Source organism: Protopterus annectens, chromosome 6.part0 (genome assembly GCF_019279795.1).
Source record: "Protopterus annectens isolate FY-2018-M chromosome 6.part0, PAN1.0, whole genome shotgun sequence".
NCBI lineage: Eukaryota > Metazoa > Chordata > Ceratodontiformes > Protopteridae > Protopterus > Protopterus annectens.
The window spans coordinates 312,723,741-312,739,451 of record NC_056737.1 but is presented as its reverse complement, the minus strand read 5'-3'; the positions used below and the strand labels follow the sequence as shown (position 1 = coordinate 312,739,451).

Below are 15,711 nucleotides of genomic sequence, written 5' to 3'. Positions count from 1 at the left end.
AAGAGTGGTCTTGATCTCACTGGTTATACAAATATGTATGCACCTTAGTCGTCTGGATTTAGTAATGCAAGTTCTTCCCATGACTGTGTGGGCTTTCCTTTCACCTCCCCCTACCCAAAAAAGTAGTGAACTGCATTTATCCTTACCCTCATGATCCAGGAAGGATCTCTTTGTTACTTGGCTAACAAATTAAATACAATAATAATAACGCAATTTGTAGTTGTTACACACTGTTTTTGCTTCAACTGTTCCATCACTGCTGCATCCTTAACACCTCACATTTCTGCAGCTTAGGACAGACTAATCAGTAGCTGCTAAGTTATCTCTTTGACATAATATGCTGATTAGTTTGGGTTACAGAGGTGACACACACAAGGGTGCTGAATGCCAGGCTAAGAGCTGTTCTCATCTGTCATATGGTCGAAGTACTGTCTAGAGTACAGTATTTTATCCTTCAGAGTGAGCAACCATTTCAGTGTTTTCTTTAATACTCTTGTCTACCATTTGCTTTTTAAAAAGTCATTAATTCATTGCAGTTTTAATCTGTAGTCATTTTCTGGACTACAACTGGGATATGAATTGTACTTGTGCTACTGGCCAACTTAGATTGTTCCTTTATCTTTAGGAGAAGTTACACACACCAAAAATTATCTTAGAACTTCAAAATTAGATGACATCTATGTATTTTTCTTTTGCTTTATTAAGTAACTGCGGTATTCTTCTGTTGGACGTGAGTAGTCAAGCAGGTATTTACTTATTTTCCATATGCTTCGGGCCTTCATCCTGTACCCCCTCACTAAACTTTACCGAACATTGGTTATACTCCAAAGTGGTTTAATATCATTATCTTTAGTTGAAATGCACACAGATGGAAAATTCGAAACACAGATGTTCAAATTTACATCCGGCTGAACATCTCAATGTTCGAAAGTTTATATTAACGAATGTATTATGCATTCGCTAATATAAATTCGAAGAACTGTATGGACAGCACAAGGTGTTCATGGACTCTATTTTTAATTGTTGTGAATGAACATTTCAAGTGGCCAGAGGTCATTTGCATGTAGTCAACATCTCCAAAAACACACCTGCAGTATTATGAAAAATATATGCAAGGGATGGTGTGCCAGAACGTGCATAATTTAGAGTGAATGTTTAAAATACAGAGTAAATAGCAGCAAAAGAAGAATGCTGGCATTTGTATGTAGGATATTTCAGTACAGCAGAGGTAGAGATTTACCTTTTTCTCTCCACTGTTGTGTGATCTCAAAACTGGTATGTATAAGTAGCAGGGGGTGTGGGGCTTCTGTTAGGGATATGGCTCCAGTTACTTCTCTGACCCTTCACTGTCCTTTAGAGTACTTTGACGTTAGTCTTGGCTATTCCTCCATCACAGGTCATTTAGCTGCTATTTCTAGCTTCCGTATTGGTCAACTTACATAGCTCCAATTAAGGTTTATTATTTGGTCACCAGCCAGCATCACAGTCCCCTTGAGATATTTATTTTATGCTCCTTCATAAAGTTAGAATTCTCGCCTGAAAAGGCATCTAGTGGCATTTACCTGAGCTGGGTGACTTTCCCAGTTATAAAACTTAGCTTTAACTCCTTCTTACCGGGTCTTTAATGAAGACAAGGTTTCGCTAAATGCAAATTTGCCTTCATGTCTGATGTGACTAGGGAGACTAATGTAAATCAGTCACTTCATCTGCATGTTTCCTTCTCATGGTACTGTAACCAAGGAAGGTATCTTCATTGTGTGGATGGGCAGAGGTATCGCAAGTGGCTTCCTACTGAAATTCTAAAACTAGTAATTGCAAGTCCCAGAATTACAAACAAAAAAACTCATTAAAGGATAACAGCAAATGCTAAATGTTACTGTTATCCATTAAAGCATTTTTTGTGCATGGGGACAAGCCCCTTTCCTGCACCTCAGCCATAGTCATGCTACTTATTTGTACTAACTTGGAGATTGCATACCTCAGAGAGAATGGAATTTATTTACTTATTTTACATTTGTTGACTGGGATAGTCTGACTCGATACATGTCCATTTTCAGCGGAGGCCCGAGGAGAAAAGCTCCAATTACACAGATAAAAACACATACATGCCAAGCATATTACAATAGAATACTCTGAAATAAAGCAATCCTGGACTTAGATTTCCCAATTTCACTCAGTCTTACTGTTTTAAGACTCCAGCTAGCTTTGGAATTAAAAGCAGTGCCCATCTCAGGTACTATGCAGTCAGGACAAAGTTTATATGATGCTAAGCACTTTTCTTCACCAATCGATCTTACTAAGCACACATCCCTCGTTCGGTTACAAACATCCTCTACTCCTATCCCTTGCAAAGTACACATTAGGACCTGCAACCAAGGATAGGCACTTTTCTGCTATCTCATCATCCAGCTTGCTGGACATGGGCATTATGACATAATAATGATTGCTTTATGTACACGGACAACAACGTAATTCATGGACAGACAAATACAGTATGTGAGAGATGTAGTTACACACTGACATTGGCGACCAGACTCTCACATACAAACACAAAATGCAACAGACAGGTTGTTAACAACACACATCACTAATCACCACACTCACAAAGGGCCAGCCACAGACCCACATATGTGGAGGTGCTCATATGCAACTTTAACTAGAGTCTCCGAACTGGACAGCAACAGTTATCCCTCTACACAAATGGGGACCATCAACTGATCCAGGTAATTACAGACCTGTAAGTTTGACTAGTAAAGCCATAGAAAGAATACTCATGGACCTGATAAATAATGACATTCCTAATGCTGGACTCAATTCAATTTGGCTTTGTTATGGGCAGGCCACGCTTACTAAATCTGGTGGATATTCTTGTAAAAGTCACTACGGCCATGGAGGAAGGTAAAACAGTGCATACTGCCTACCTTTACCTGGCCAAGGCATTTGACACAATCCTACACACACTCAGGTATTCTAAATAAACTCACAAAACAAGGCACAAATCCCTGTGTCCCCAGATGTATAGCCAATTTGCTCACAGACAGGTGTGTGAATCCAGATCTAGCAAGAGGTCATTTTCTGGTGGTGTGCCAGAGGGCTCAGTGCTGGGGACCACTCCATTTCAGAATATACCTCAGAAGTCAAGGCTAATGTGGAAGGCCTGTAGATGACAAAGACTGCCAATGACTGCAAGCTGGGGGGCATTCACTGAATCCCCCACCACTGTGTGGACAAATGCTTGGTGCCAGCACTATGGCCTAAAAGTAAATGTGAAAAAATGCATTGTCATATTCTTTGGGAAGCCAAAGACCCCTGTACATTTCAACATTAATAGCAAGTATGCAGACAGATAGTAGCCTGAACTTTGACCGTCATATGTCCACAGTGGTGAATAAGGTGTTCTATGTGGCACAGCTTATAAGTTAAGGTATGGCAACCAGATCCAAGGAAATATAGTCCCACTGCACCCAGCCCTCATTAGTCCAATAATAATAAAATACACCATTTGGCATGTACTTGACTAGGCACTTACAATAGCTGGAACACTCAATTCTAGAGGCAGCTCACAAAGAAAATACAAGGTGTTAACAGTATGTCCTATGTAGACAGACTAAAAGCCCTATCCCTTTACACTGTCTTTTGCTGACTGTTAAGGGGTGAGCTATTCCTAACCTACATGGCACTCAAAAATACAGCCCTGATGGAGCTGCTATACATCTGCAAGACAAAAAGCATGAGAATCACCCGATCTGGTGATCTAAACCTAGTCAGTGACTCAAACAAAACATGCTGGAGACATATGTATTACAGAGATTACCCCTTCTTTGGGGCAGGCTTCCTGTTCATGTTAAACAGAGCCCTTCCCTAGCCCTCTTCAAATGCAATTTGGATCAATGGATGGGGAACTGGAAATTCATACCTGGGGTAACGCCTATGTCCCTTATGTACAGGAGCAATCTGTAAAATAATCAAGGCACACTGTAGGTAAAATTGAGTTGTACTGGCTAGGCTTGTAATGGTTCTTAAGCAGTTAGCCTAGTAATCTCCTATGAACAATAATGTATGGAGCTGGCAGTATTCTGATATGGCGTTTTCCTCCTAGAATGTGAGGATCATGAAGCCAAGATTAGCAAACGAGAGTTACTGTATTTGTCATAAAAGAGCTACTCTCAGTACCTGTCTAGCATACAACTTTAATTCTTAAACCATTTCATTGGATAATAGAATCTGAAATTGCCTGGATGGAAAGCATGGCTCTGCATTTTCATCAGGTGGTTAATTTAATGAATATGATGTTTAGATATCACTTTATAATGATGTGGAGAGGTGTACGCACCAGGTGTTAATGCAGTACTGGCTTTGATGGATGTCATTTGTAAAATGGTAGAATATTTTGTATTTATTCACTTGTTTGCTTTGTTTTGGCCATCTTGTGTATAATTATGCAAAATAATTCACATGTATGACATTTGTGATAAGAAATGTAAACAAGGTGTTAGATAATTAAGATACTGGCTTGTACTAGTATTTTAGTCCCGGAGATCTGTACACCATTGCCTCCGAAGGATGTTTTTGAGTTTGAGAAACTGGATAAGTATTGCACTGTTTTATTGAAAGCTCAAGATGATGCTGTATGTTTGCTTTTGGTTGTTGTATAACAATCTTCCACAGAAATGCTGGAGTCAAAACGGCAGGGCCAGGGATACACAATTTAGAACAAATATAAGGTAATCTATGAAAATGGCCATCTCTGGGTTATTTCTACAAAAAATGTAAACACTAAAATGGGAATGTAAGGCTAGGCTTCTTAATAAACTGTTTGGTGCATCAAGCTTCTCAACTTCTTTTTCGACTCTTTTTTTGGATTTATTGCTTCTTAATAAACTGTTAATCTGTGAAGATCTTAAGTATCTTTGAATCTGTGAGTTAGGGTGTCTCATCAGTGTTTGGGTGGACAAAGTGAATCAAAGCTTATTTGTCGACTTTCTGCAGACAGTTCCACCTATAACAAATTTGGAGATTACAATTCCAGTTTAATTGAAAAAAAACAAAAAAGTGTAGCCTAGTTCACCTCACTGGAAGTGGAGTGGTAAACCTGGTAGTTTCAAACAGAAGGTCAAAGCTAAGTAGCTTGTAGTTTTGCATTTGATTTTTCCAATTACCACAGGCTACATAAACAAAATATATATATTCCTAAAGTGGCCTCCTTTATTTTCACTAAATACTTAAGTTGGCACCTTCAGTTATTTGCTTATTCACTCAACACTTTAAATAACTATCAATTACAAGTCACTCCACAGTTTAGCTTTAACTTATTCCTCTTGTTTTTCTCCATCTTTTCCTGTCCCTTAACAACAGCCTTCCTATTAGATCTGAGGTTGTACATCTCTCGCTCTTTCACCATTTTACTTGATCTGCGTTATAACCCGATTCTCTTAACTTATTAACCCGAGTGCCTTTTCATGGCACCTCTGAGCTTAACACCGAGCACGCCATGAGAAGACAGGAATTCCATCATGTTAACCCCGAGTGCCTTCCAGCAGTGCAGGTAAGTTTACAACCCTAATTTGAAGCTATTGGTGAAAATTAAGTTGAGAAAGTAACTGAATGTTGTCAGTTACCTTCTCAACTTAGGATTTAGAGTGGAGTTACCTGATGGTCCTATTGGACTTTTATGAGTAAATTGGGTCGGAATGCTCCCTGTCTATTCTTATGATTACAGCAAAGAGTTTTCTAAATGAAGCAGTGGCAGACAATCGGATTCGTACATAACTCGAGTGTGTTACGTGATTTTGATGGTTTTAATAGGTTTTAATACCGGCAAAGAAATCATTGATCGCTTTGAGCAAGACATTGACTTGCCTGTAGTGTTTCATTTTAGCGGGTGAGATACTGGGAAGTGGCTTCATAAAATTTTACTACTTATATTTACTCAGTCAAAATGTTATTAGTATCAAATTCTCACACAATACCAAATTGGGGTTTTGGGCTTGACTCATTGAATTGTACATTGTGTTAAGTAAATTGTTGTTAATTTGGTGTCTATTTAAATGCTTTCTTGTTTTTATCTACATACATGTCTTTTTAGATGTTATCTTGTTATTTTTGCTTTACATGGTATGATTTGCCTGCTTTGCAGTATGGTGTGGGACTAGAATTCATTTTGAAATGTCAACTGATGTGGGTCATGACTTCATTTTTTTTTCCTATTATGTTTCTTTAAAAGCTTCCTCTGATTACGTTCACATGACACACTTGGAATGGTAGCCTACTTCTAATTTAACTTTTATGTCAGTGCTGGCCGTGTTGTGTCTTGCGACCTATGTGTAGAATATACAGTAATTGACATTTAAAATATTAGCCTAGCTGAAAGGCTGAGTAATTTAGTTATCACACAAATGTGAATCTCCTCTCCGAACGATGTAAGCTATCAGATTCATAAATTCATGTCATGATTAAAAATAGATGCCCTTATTTATTTATGTTATCAAAATGCTACTTTTCAGTTACAAATGGAGCATGTGGGGTACTTGTAATATATTTCCAATAGCTGCCATGACGTGAAGAGGGATGCTCAATCTTTTTTTCCCCCTTCATTTTTTACTTTTTTATTTGGATTAGTTGAACCTTGTTGCTCTTGAAGTTACAGAGGTGGAGGAGTGACGTATTGGAGGGAAGGAGGTGGCCATGGAAACGGGCCGGAGCTTTAGTGCGCTTTTGTTATATTTTTTTTCTTTCTTTGGGTTGATCTCTTACACTAGAAATACTGATTTCAACTTAGGAGTTGTGTTGGCTCCTTCTGGAGTTGTCATTTTGCGTTGGATAATGCCGCTTATGGCTGTCTCGTTCCTGGCCCTTTAGTGGTGTCGGGTATACAGATTGACTTAGAACTGTCTACAGCATGATTTCTAATGTGAGTCACTGGTAAGCTCTGAGATTTCGGGAAGTTTGGCCATTTTAGAGAGTATATTGTAAACATGATGTCTGTTTCTGTGGTGATTCATGGTGGGCATTACGTGTGGTTGTGGATTCACATTTGAAGTGACCCTGGGCTGTCTATGTGGCATTGAATGTTGGATAGTGGATGTGCGAGTGTGCAGTAGATGAATGGTTTTAGTGCTGATATAAGCCAATGTTGGTTTGGCTTGGCTTGTTGAGAGAGGGAAGAGTTCCGTGAGATTTAGGGAGTCAGCAAAGTAAAAGAAATCTTACTGGCAGCAACAATTTAGTGGCGGGAGCTGTTTTAAGATGAACGAAAGATCTCTGTCAGCTCAAGCTGTCGTATCTATTTTAAACATTTTTCCCACTTTGGACTTGAAGCGGAGAGAGTATTTTTTTTTCCTCTGTCTCTCCTCTTTCTCTTATTTGTGAGCATTGTCATAGATACGTTTTATGAGGGGGAGTGGCTACACAGTGCATACACTTAAAATATAAAAAGATTCAAGCAGCCAAATGGAATTAAAGTGAATGCACTCTTTTAGAGAATAACTTAAAGGAAAAGAGTAAGGAACAGTTTTTTTATAACCTTATTATTGTCTATGTACAGTTCTGATGGACTGGAGCACTATGGTAACATCTTGATTATTCAGTGTATGTTAGGAATTCCTTGAGAGTACTCATTCCATTGCTTATTACCTAAAATATCAGGCACTCATATCACTCTAAAAATTGTTCTATCACTCTCCATGTACATTAGATGTTGATTTTTTTCTTAGTAGGTATTTTTTTCCCATGTCTACATATGTCTTTCTCCTGGTTATTTTTGAAGACTGCCTTCTCCATCATTCCCCACTTCCTTCACCAATTAACTCCTTAATCCAGTTCAAGGTCACAGGGAAGTTGCAGCCTATTGTGGTGCTCAGGGAGCATAATGCAGAGAAACTTATCCTGGACAGGCGGCCAATCCATTGCAAGATGCACACACACACATGCTCACACAAACACACACACTCACAGCACTCCCACCTAAGATAATTTGGAGGACCATCAGTAAACCAACTATACATCTTTAGGATGCGAGAAAAAACTACAGCCCACAGATGTTAATGTGAATCACTCCTCATACTCATTCTTGGAAATCATTGCAAAAACATCGCCTATATCTAACCCAGTATTAACTTCCACTTTTAGTTTGTATGGGTTAACCCAATCCTGTCAGTTTTCTATTATACATGCCAGAATGCTTATGATACACTGAATCTTTACATGTCAAGATATATTCTTGATTCAATAAGTTTATACTCTAGGTCAGTGGTTCCCAAACTTTTTTGATTCTCGGCTCCCTTGCTGAATTCAGGTTTTCCCAAGCCCCCCCCCCCCCTCGGCATGCATAAAGTGCATATTTCAGGGGTTCCCAGAGTGTGTGCTGTGGTGCCCTGGAGAGCCACGGCTTCCTCACTGGGGCGCCATGAACTAATAAGCTTAGCTGCAAAATAAACCATGAACAGTTCGCGGTTTATTTTGCAATTAAGCTTATTAATTTGCGGCGAGTGTGAGTGAATGCAGGAATAAATGAAGAAGTGGCTGTGTGTGTGTGTGTGTGTGTGTATGTGAGATTGGGAGAGTGTGAGTGATGTGTGAGTGAATGCAGGTATGAATGAGGAAGTGGCTGTATGTGTATATGTGTGAGATCAGAAGAGTAAGAGGGATGTGAGAGTGAATGCAGGTACGAATGAGGAAGTGGCTGTGTGTGTGTATGTGTGTGAATGAATGCAGGTATGAATGAGGAAGTCGGTGTGTGTGTGTGTGTGTGTGTGTGTGTGTGTGTGAGAATGAATGCAGGTATGAATGATGAAGTGGCTGTGTGAATGCAGGTATAAATGAGGAAGTGGCTGTGTGTGTGAATGAATGCAAATATGAATGAGGAAGTGGCTGTGTGTGTGTGTGTGTGTGTGTGTGTGTGTGTGTGTGTGTGAATGAATGAATGCAGGTATGAATGAATGAATGCAGGTATGAATGAGGAAGTGGCTGTGTGTGTGTCAATGAATGCATATATGAATGAGGAAGTGACTGTGTGTTTATGTGATTCACACCTCTCAACTGTACAGATTTTCGCAGAATGTCCAGATTTTTGGTGTGTTCCTCCTAAAATCTGTACTTTTCTGGCAAATAGTTGAGGATTGAAGTAATTAAATAATGACAAACATTTGAGTTTAAGACTCCACATCCTTCAGAGAATTCATGCTAATGCAAAACCTATTACTCTATCAACGTTCTAAGTTTGTAAGAGCAGTATTTCAAATCTGTCCCTATTTGTCCCCCCATCATTTTAGGCTTTGTCCAGCAGGACTCAAAGAATGTAATTGGAAGTATGTGATTTGAATTGTATGCTTAATTGATTAATTGTTTTTTGCAATATGTTGTATATAAGCAAATAGTATTTTGTAGTGTTTTTACTCTTGGAAGGCTGTGTAAGCTGAGGCGCTAAGTGTTTCATTAAATTCGCTTACTTCTTGGATCAGTGGTCTTGGTGGTATTTTTTTATAGTTTGGGGAAATATTTCATTCAGGTGCTTGGGCATATATCAACATTTTATTGAAAGGGTTGCTTGGGTGAATGCTTCATTCTGGTGATTACATAATAGGAAATGCTATTGAAGGGTCAATTGGGTAAATGTTTCATTTTGGTGATTATACATACCTCAATGCTTTACTGAAGGGGTCAATTGGGTGAATGTTTCATTTTGGTGCATGTGTATACCTGGACATATTAATGAAGATGTTGCTTGGGGAAATAATTTGTGTAATAGGGAAGTGCTTCTGCATACATCGTCAGACTGTCATAACATGTTTGGGTGGGATGAAAGGCTGACTGAGATATATTATATTATATTGTTTTTTTGACATGGTTCAACCAGATATTTTGGACAATATTGCTGCCTTTTTCACTGCTAGAGGGATGGTTAGGCGAGATAAAATGATTTACCACTTTTGTAGTAATTCTTACATGGATCAACCAGGTAATTTACATATTTCTGAATGTGTCATTTCTGTTTATGATTATACTCAGTGTTTGGCTCAGTGAAATAAATGTTGCTACTTGCACAAAAGTACCAGCATGGAGAACCGTATATTTTGGGCAATATTCCTGGCTCTGTCAGTCATGTGTGGAATTTAGGTGGGAGGAAGGGATACATATAAGTGTTCTACTATTTTTACTGAATTATTCTGGTCTTCTCCTAACAGATGATACTGAGTCTGTGTTATATAACAGCTGCACAAGGTAATATAATAAATGCCTACTTAACAGGTTTTGTGCAGCAATTATCACCTGTGTCTGAATGTGCAGAACCTGGCAGTAATGAAATGCAGGTCATTATCACATTAACAATAAGTGCAGTTAAACTACAGCACTGAGTCATTCTGACTTGTCAGGTAAAACTGTCAGCAGATGCCACTGTTATTCACATACATAGAAGTCGTTGATGAGATTAAGAGAGTTAGGACATTTTTTTCATATTTCAGTAAATAACTTTGTTAGTGAGCAGGTAATTCTGCTAAGTAATTACTCATTTTGAAGACAGTGTTAGTCCTTACAACATGGTAAAAGAGCTGTGCCCGTGGGCTGTACACATGTACAGATATCACAGTTTGTATGAAAGTTATGACAATTTTTCATATTTTGGAAAATAAGTTTGCTAGGGAAGTTGTCAACGTGCTAAATAACACCTCATTTTGAAGACAGTATCAGTACTTTCAACATGGTAAAAAAAGTGTCTGTATGCTCTACACATGTACATACATCACAGTTTGGTTTAGGATGTAGGTTATAGAAAATATGATTTTTTTTCATATTTTTTGGTACGCATGTAATTGTGTTAAGTAATACCTCATTTTGAAGACATAGTCCTTACAACATGATAAAATAACTGTCTGTATGCTGTACACATTTACAGATATCACAGTTTGTTTAGAACTTAGGTTATGAAAATTATGATTTTTTTTCATATTTTCATAAATAACTTTGCAAGGGAGCATGTCAATGTGCTAAGTAATACCCAATTTCGAAAACAGTATTAATTCCAACATGGTAAAAGAAATGTGTCTGCATGTTGTACACATGTACAGATATCAGTTTGTTTAGGACTTGGGCTATGGAAATTATGATTTTTTTTCATATTTTGGTAAATAACTTTGCAATGGCACATGTCAGTGTGCCAAGTAATACCTCAGTTTGAAGGACAGTATTACTCCTTACAACACGGTACAAGAACTGTGTTTGTGTGCTATACACATGTACAGATATCACAGTTTGTTTAGTCTAGTAGGGTTATGACAATTATATATTTCCAATACTTCTCATTATTATGCTCATATCTTTGCAAGGGAGCATGGTGATGATACAAATGATGCATCATTCTGAAGCAGACATTGAGCCACACAATTTGTACACTGATATGTAGCCTCTGTCTGTTACAGGTGATAAGATATTATGCGTTTATCAATTATGAGAAATATAATAATCATATTTCTGTAAATATTTTTGTAAAGGAGCATAAAGCTGACATTCATTCAAACAAATTAAATACAAATTGTGTGGGTCTACATGGTACAGTGACCAAGATATTGTGCTTTGTTTTTCCAAAAAGGCAAAAAAATATGCACAATAGCAGCATTCCTTGGCAAATATTTAATAATGACTTTAGATAAGCACTATCAACATTTACACTGTTGGAAAGGTCATTGTCTGCTGAACAACTTTCGCATTTACATTTTAGTCTAGCTTTTATAGTTAAAGAGTTATGATCATTTGTTTTCTGTATGGTATTACAAATGGATTTTCTAAAATGAGCTTAAGCTGCACTGTTGTTCCTATGGTGGAAGTAAGCAGTCAGCATTTTTGAGCTGCTCTGGAGTGAATGAGTTAAATCAGTTAAGATGACTGTGATTCTGTTAATTAAAAAAATGTTACTTTTGGATAACACACAGGACCAGTTAAGTGCACTGGGCCCCTCCCCCTAACAGCAACCACCAAGTGTTAGTACTTAGCAGCCTCTCACACTGCCTGCTTGCCTCTTGCTTAGAAGTACACAAAGGAAGTATTCTGAAGGGGTAAGCTCTGATGAAACAGATGTTTTATAAATACCATCCAGACAACTAAACTAAAACATTAAAAGGAAACCTTATACCACCAGTCCCCTCTGTGACTTCATTTACCTTGGTACTCACCTGGCTATTAAATGATCTAAAGTCATTTCCATAACTTTTTGAATTCCAAGTCGATCAATATCCCTCATGGAGAAATACTGGATGCCATAGTTCTTCAAAATATAGCTGTAAAATTAATAGAATTGAGGTAAATCATCTGTTTATTATAATTATATATATAGGCTATAGATAATTCCCTTGCGATGCTTTTAAATATTTTATTTAATCAAATTATGCTTTATTTCCACACGTTCTGTTTATGATATTTCTAAAATCTGCTATATGCGTATAGTCTCACTATGCTTTGTTTTTTTTTTTTCTTATGTAATTATATGGTTTGATGTCTTGTAATTTGTTATTGCCTGCTCGGCCTGTGTCATGACTGAAAATGGTCCTTGAACCAGTCTGTGTACCCTGTTAACAAACATCAAATAAAAAAAATAAGAATAAAATAAAAAGCTATATCTGAGTACCATGACAACCAGAGTTGTCAGGTGAGCCACTGCAGGACACAAAAAGCTATAGCAACAGTGTCAGTGCCACCTCATTTTCAGTCCTCAGACAAGCTACAGCTGCAGCATTCTTTCAGGAAGTCTTTTTCCCCATGCTTGCAGACAGCAGACAATGAGAAAACAGTCTTCTAGTTACAAGCTGGCATGTGTTTATTCAGGTTTCAGTAATCTAATATTGCAACTGACTTAACGGTTGGAATAATTACTATGAAATATCCATGCATAATGAAAACATGCTAGCAGTTCAGGTACCACCATACCACGGCTATCAGCAATATAGCAAACACATGCACTTGACAAATAAAAGAATGTCAACTTTCACTGTCAGAGATCCAGCTTCTTATGTCAAGTAGTCATTCTACACCAGTATTTATATAATACCAATCTGTGCTGTGAGCAACAAAACTGAAATGCATAAGAGGATGTTTCATTTATTCACAGTCGGTGAGGCCATATGCAATTTACTTTTAAAATCTTCTGAATAAAATACTGAAAGAGCAAGAAAAAATTAAGAAAATATGTATCTGTTTTTCCTATAAGCCTTTTACCTTTTGTGTTACAGAGGCTAATTTTCAGAAATTGTTGCTGCCAATGCATATATTCTGCTTCCTTACTAACTGGTTGGCTGTGGTGTTAGTCACTGCCTGGCACAATGTGTGAAACACCATCCAAGATACTCATTTCCAATGCTCCTTGGCAGAGTTCCTGTCAGTTTTTTGTCAGGAATGACAGAGTATTAAAAGTTCAGTTGATATAATTTGTGATAATTCACCCCCCCCCCCAATATCTTGGTAGTAAATAAGTTTGCCACTTGTCTGGTATTTTTCTGGACTATCTGGAAATCCGAATGCATGAACAGAATGCCAGTTTGCAAAAAAAGCAAATTCAAACTGATTTTTTTTTTAATAAAAAGAATCATTACTGAAATGCAATGAGTCCAAGATTACTTTCCACTCCCAATGACATAATCATTTACATCATAAACTGGGTATGGAAAATGGGTAGAAAACAAGATGGGGCCATGGATTCTACAAGGGGTGTGTCGTTGTTCCAGTTTTGGTCCAGACAAAGGTGGCAACCCTAATAGTAACTGGTTTGAGTTTTAGTTGGGGTAAGAAGGAAACATCCATACACAATATTTCAGCTGTTTCACAGTTAACATAGTAACATTTTAGATAAGGATCTTTTATCTAAGAATCGGGAGTTGATAAATTCATAGATAAAAAGCCATGTTCCTATTTGATATATGATGTAATGGGATCCTATCTCGCCTACATTCATAACTGATGACTCGGCCACTATATAGTAGAACGAAGTCTCTAATTGGCTGGGCTACCCCTTATCCCAGAATGCACCATGCCTGCTTCCCCAGATCTCGTTTGCCGCTTTTCAAGCTAGACGTGGTCTCGACTTGCTTGGAGCTAAGTAGCTTTTTGGTCTTTTGACTTAGGGGTTTCTTCATAAATTTAACAAACAGCTGTTTTAACAGCTTTACATGTGTGTGTAAACTTTTTTGGTGTGATTTGTATTTTTTTCTATTTACCGGGCAAGGCCCGTTTAAGTTAGGGGGCCCTTGCCCTTATTTGTGTGTGCTGAAATTGTCTTACTGTACCTTCTCTTTTTTATCGGGTTAAGCCCATTTAAGTTAGAGGGCTTCTGCCCGTTTTTTGTGTGCTGTATCTCGGGCCAGTCTTGTTTGAGTAAAAGGGTTCGTGCCCTACTTAAGGTTGTTTTTTCGTTGTGGCAAAACAGTGGTGTGACAGGATGTCGAAAGAGCAGAAGTCTGGTTTTAAAAAGTGCACTAAGTGTAACTACAAAATGTCCATTACCGATAGTCATGCTGTTTGTGTATATTGTTTAGGACCGAAACATTTACAGGAAACATGTAGTGTTTGTCATGCTTTTTCCTCTAGGGTCCTTCAAGAACGTAAAAATTAGTTGATACTTAAGGGCCTTATTAAGCCCTCCTTTGAGGAAGCTTTGGCTTCTCCTTCCTCTCCAGCTTCTAAAAAGAAAAGGTTGTCGGCTCCGACCAGTCCGTCGGAACCGACTTCCAAGAAGGATAGGTCGACCTCTTCTTCCTCGGCTCCAATGGCTTCGGAGCCTCGGGTGGAAGGGTCTGCCTTGATACCTCTTTCCTCGGCTCCATTGGTGTCGGAGCCGCAGGTTGGGGGATCGAGAGGCGAATCATCTGCTTCGGCTCCTTTGGTCTCTGAGTCGTTGGAGGTGTGCAGCTCAGACTCTCCCCCCTCGGCCCCGAAGTCCCCTTCGGCGCCGATAGTTATACATACGGTTCCGGATCCGGTGCCGATAGTGTTGGAGCTGGTCCTCTGGTCTATCTGAGCCGAGAGAGAAGTCTTCTCGGCCCCCATCTATTTCCTCTAAATCCTCCAGGTTGTCTGACTCAGATTTGGACAGAGTTATCCAGAGGCTTTTCCAGTCCCCGGTTTTTGCAAAAATGGTCTCGGCTCCAGCCCACTCGGCTCTGGAGCCGGTCCCCACTTCAACACATCCGATTCCTCCTCCACCCTCCTCGGAACCGTTGGAGTCGGTGATGGTGGAGCGGAGAAGAGTCGTCCAGTCGGAACCGAGACTCCCTCGGAGCCTCTCGGTTCCGACCATTATTCCTACCCTGTCCTCGGCGTCAGGGTTTGGTACCAGGACTTCCTCGGTCGGGGCCGAGGGGAACACTTTGGAACTAGTAGCTTTGGTGCCTAGTCTCCCCCTCGGAGTGTCGGCCGCAGGGATTCCCGGTACCGTCGTGGTCTCTCAGCCGGTGTCCTCCATAGAGTCTGGAGGTCCTGCTTTTGAGGCCATGAGGAGTGCGCTGGCCATGTCCTTGCCGGCTCAGCAACTCTCTACCTCACCGTCCCTAGACTTGGGAACTGGTGCTTCTGGTGTGCTTCATTCCCACGACAGCGGGGCCCCAAGGCCTAAGGATACCTCCTTGGGGGGTTCCCTTCTCCCGGGAGGTCCTTCTGATTCCGCTTCAGATGAACCTCCAAGGAAAGAATTGTGCAAGAGGAAGCACATTGACTTCCAGGATGAGTCTATCA

At 39.2% G+C, this 15,711-nt stretch overlaps 1 protein-coding gene across 1 annotated transcript in view; it reads right to left on the bottom strand.

The window, feature by feature from the left end:
* The window catches only part of ARG2 (arginase 2), an 86,923-nt gene that overhangs the window by 20,358 nt on the left and 50,854 nt on the right, over window positions 1-15,711 (bottom strand). The window contains exon 6 of the mRNA XM_044074063.1: window positions 12,165-12,269. Within this exon, the coding sequence (XP_043929998.1) occupies window positions 12,165-12,269 (105 nt within the window). The remainder of the gene's footprint in view (window positions 1-12,164; window positions 12,270-15,711) is intronic.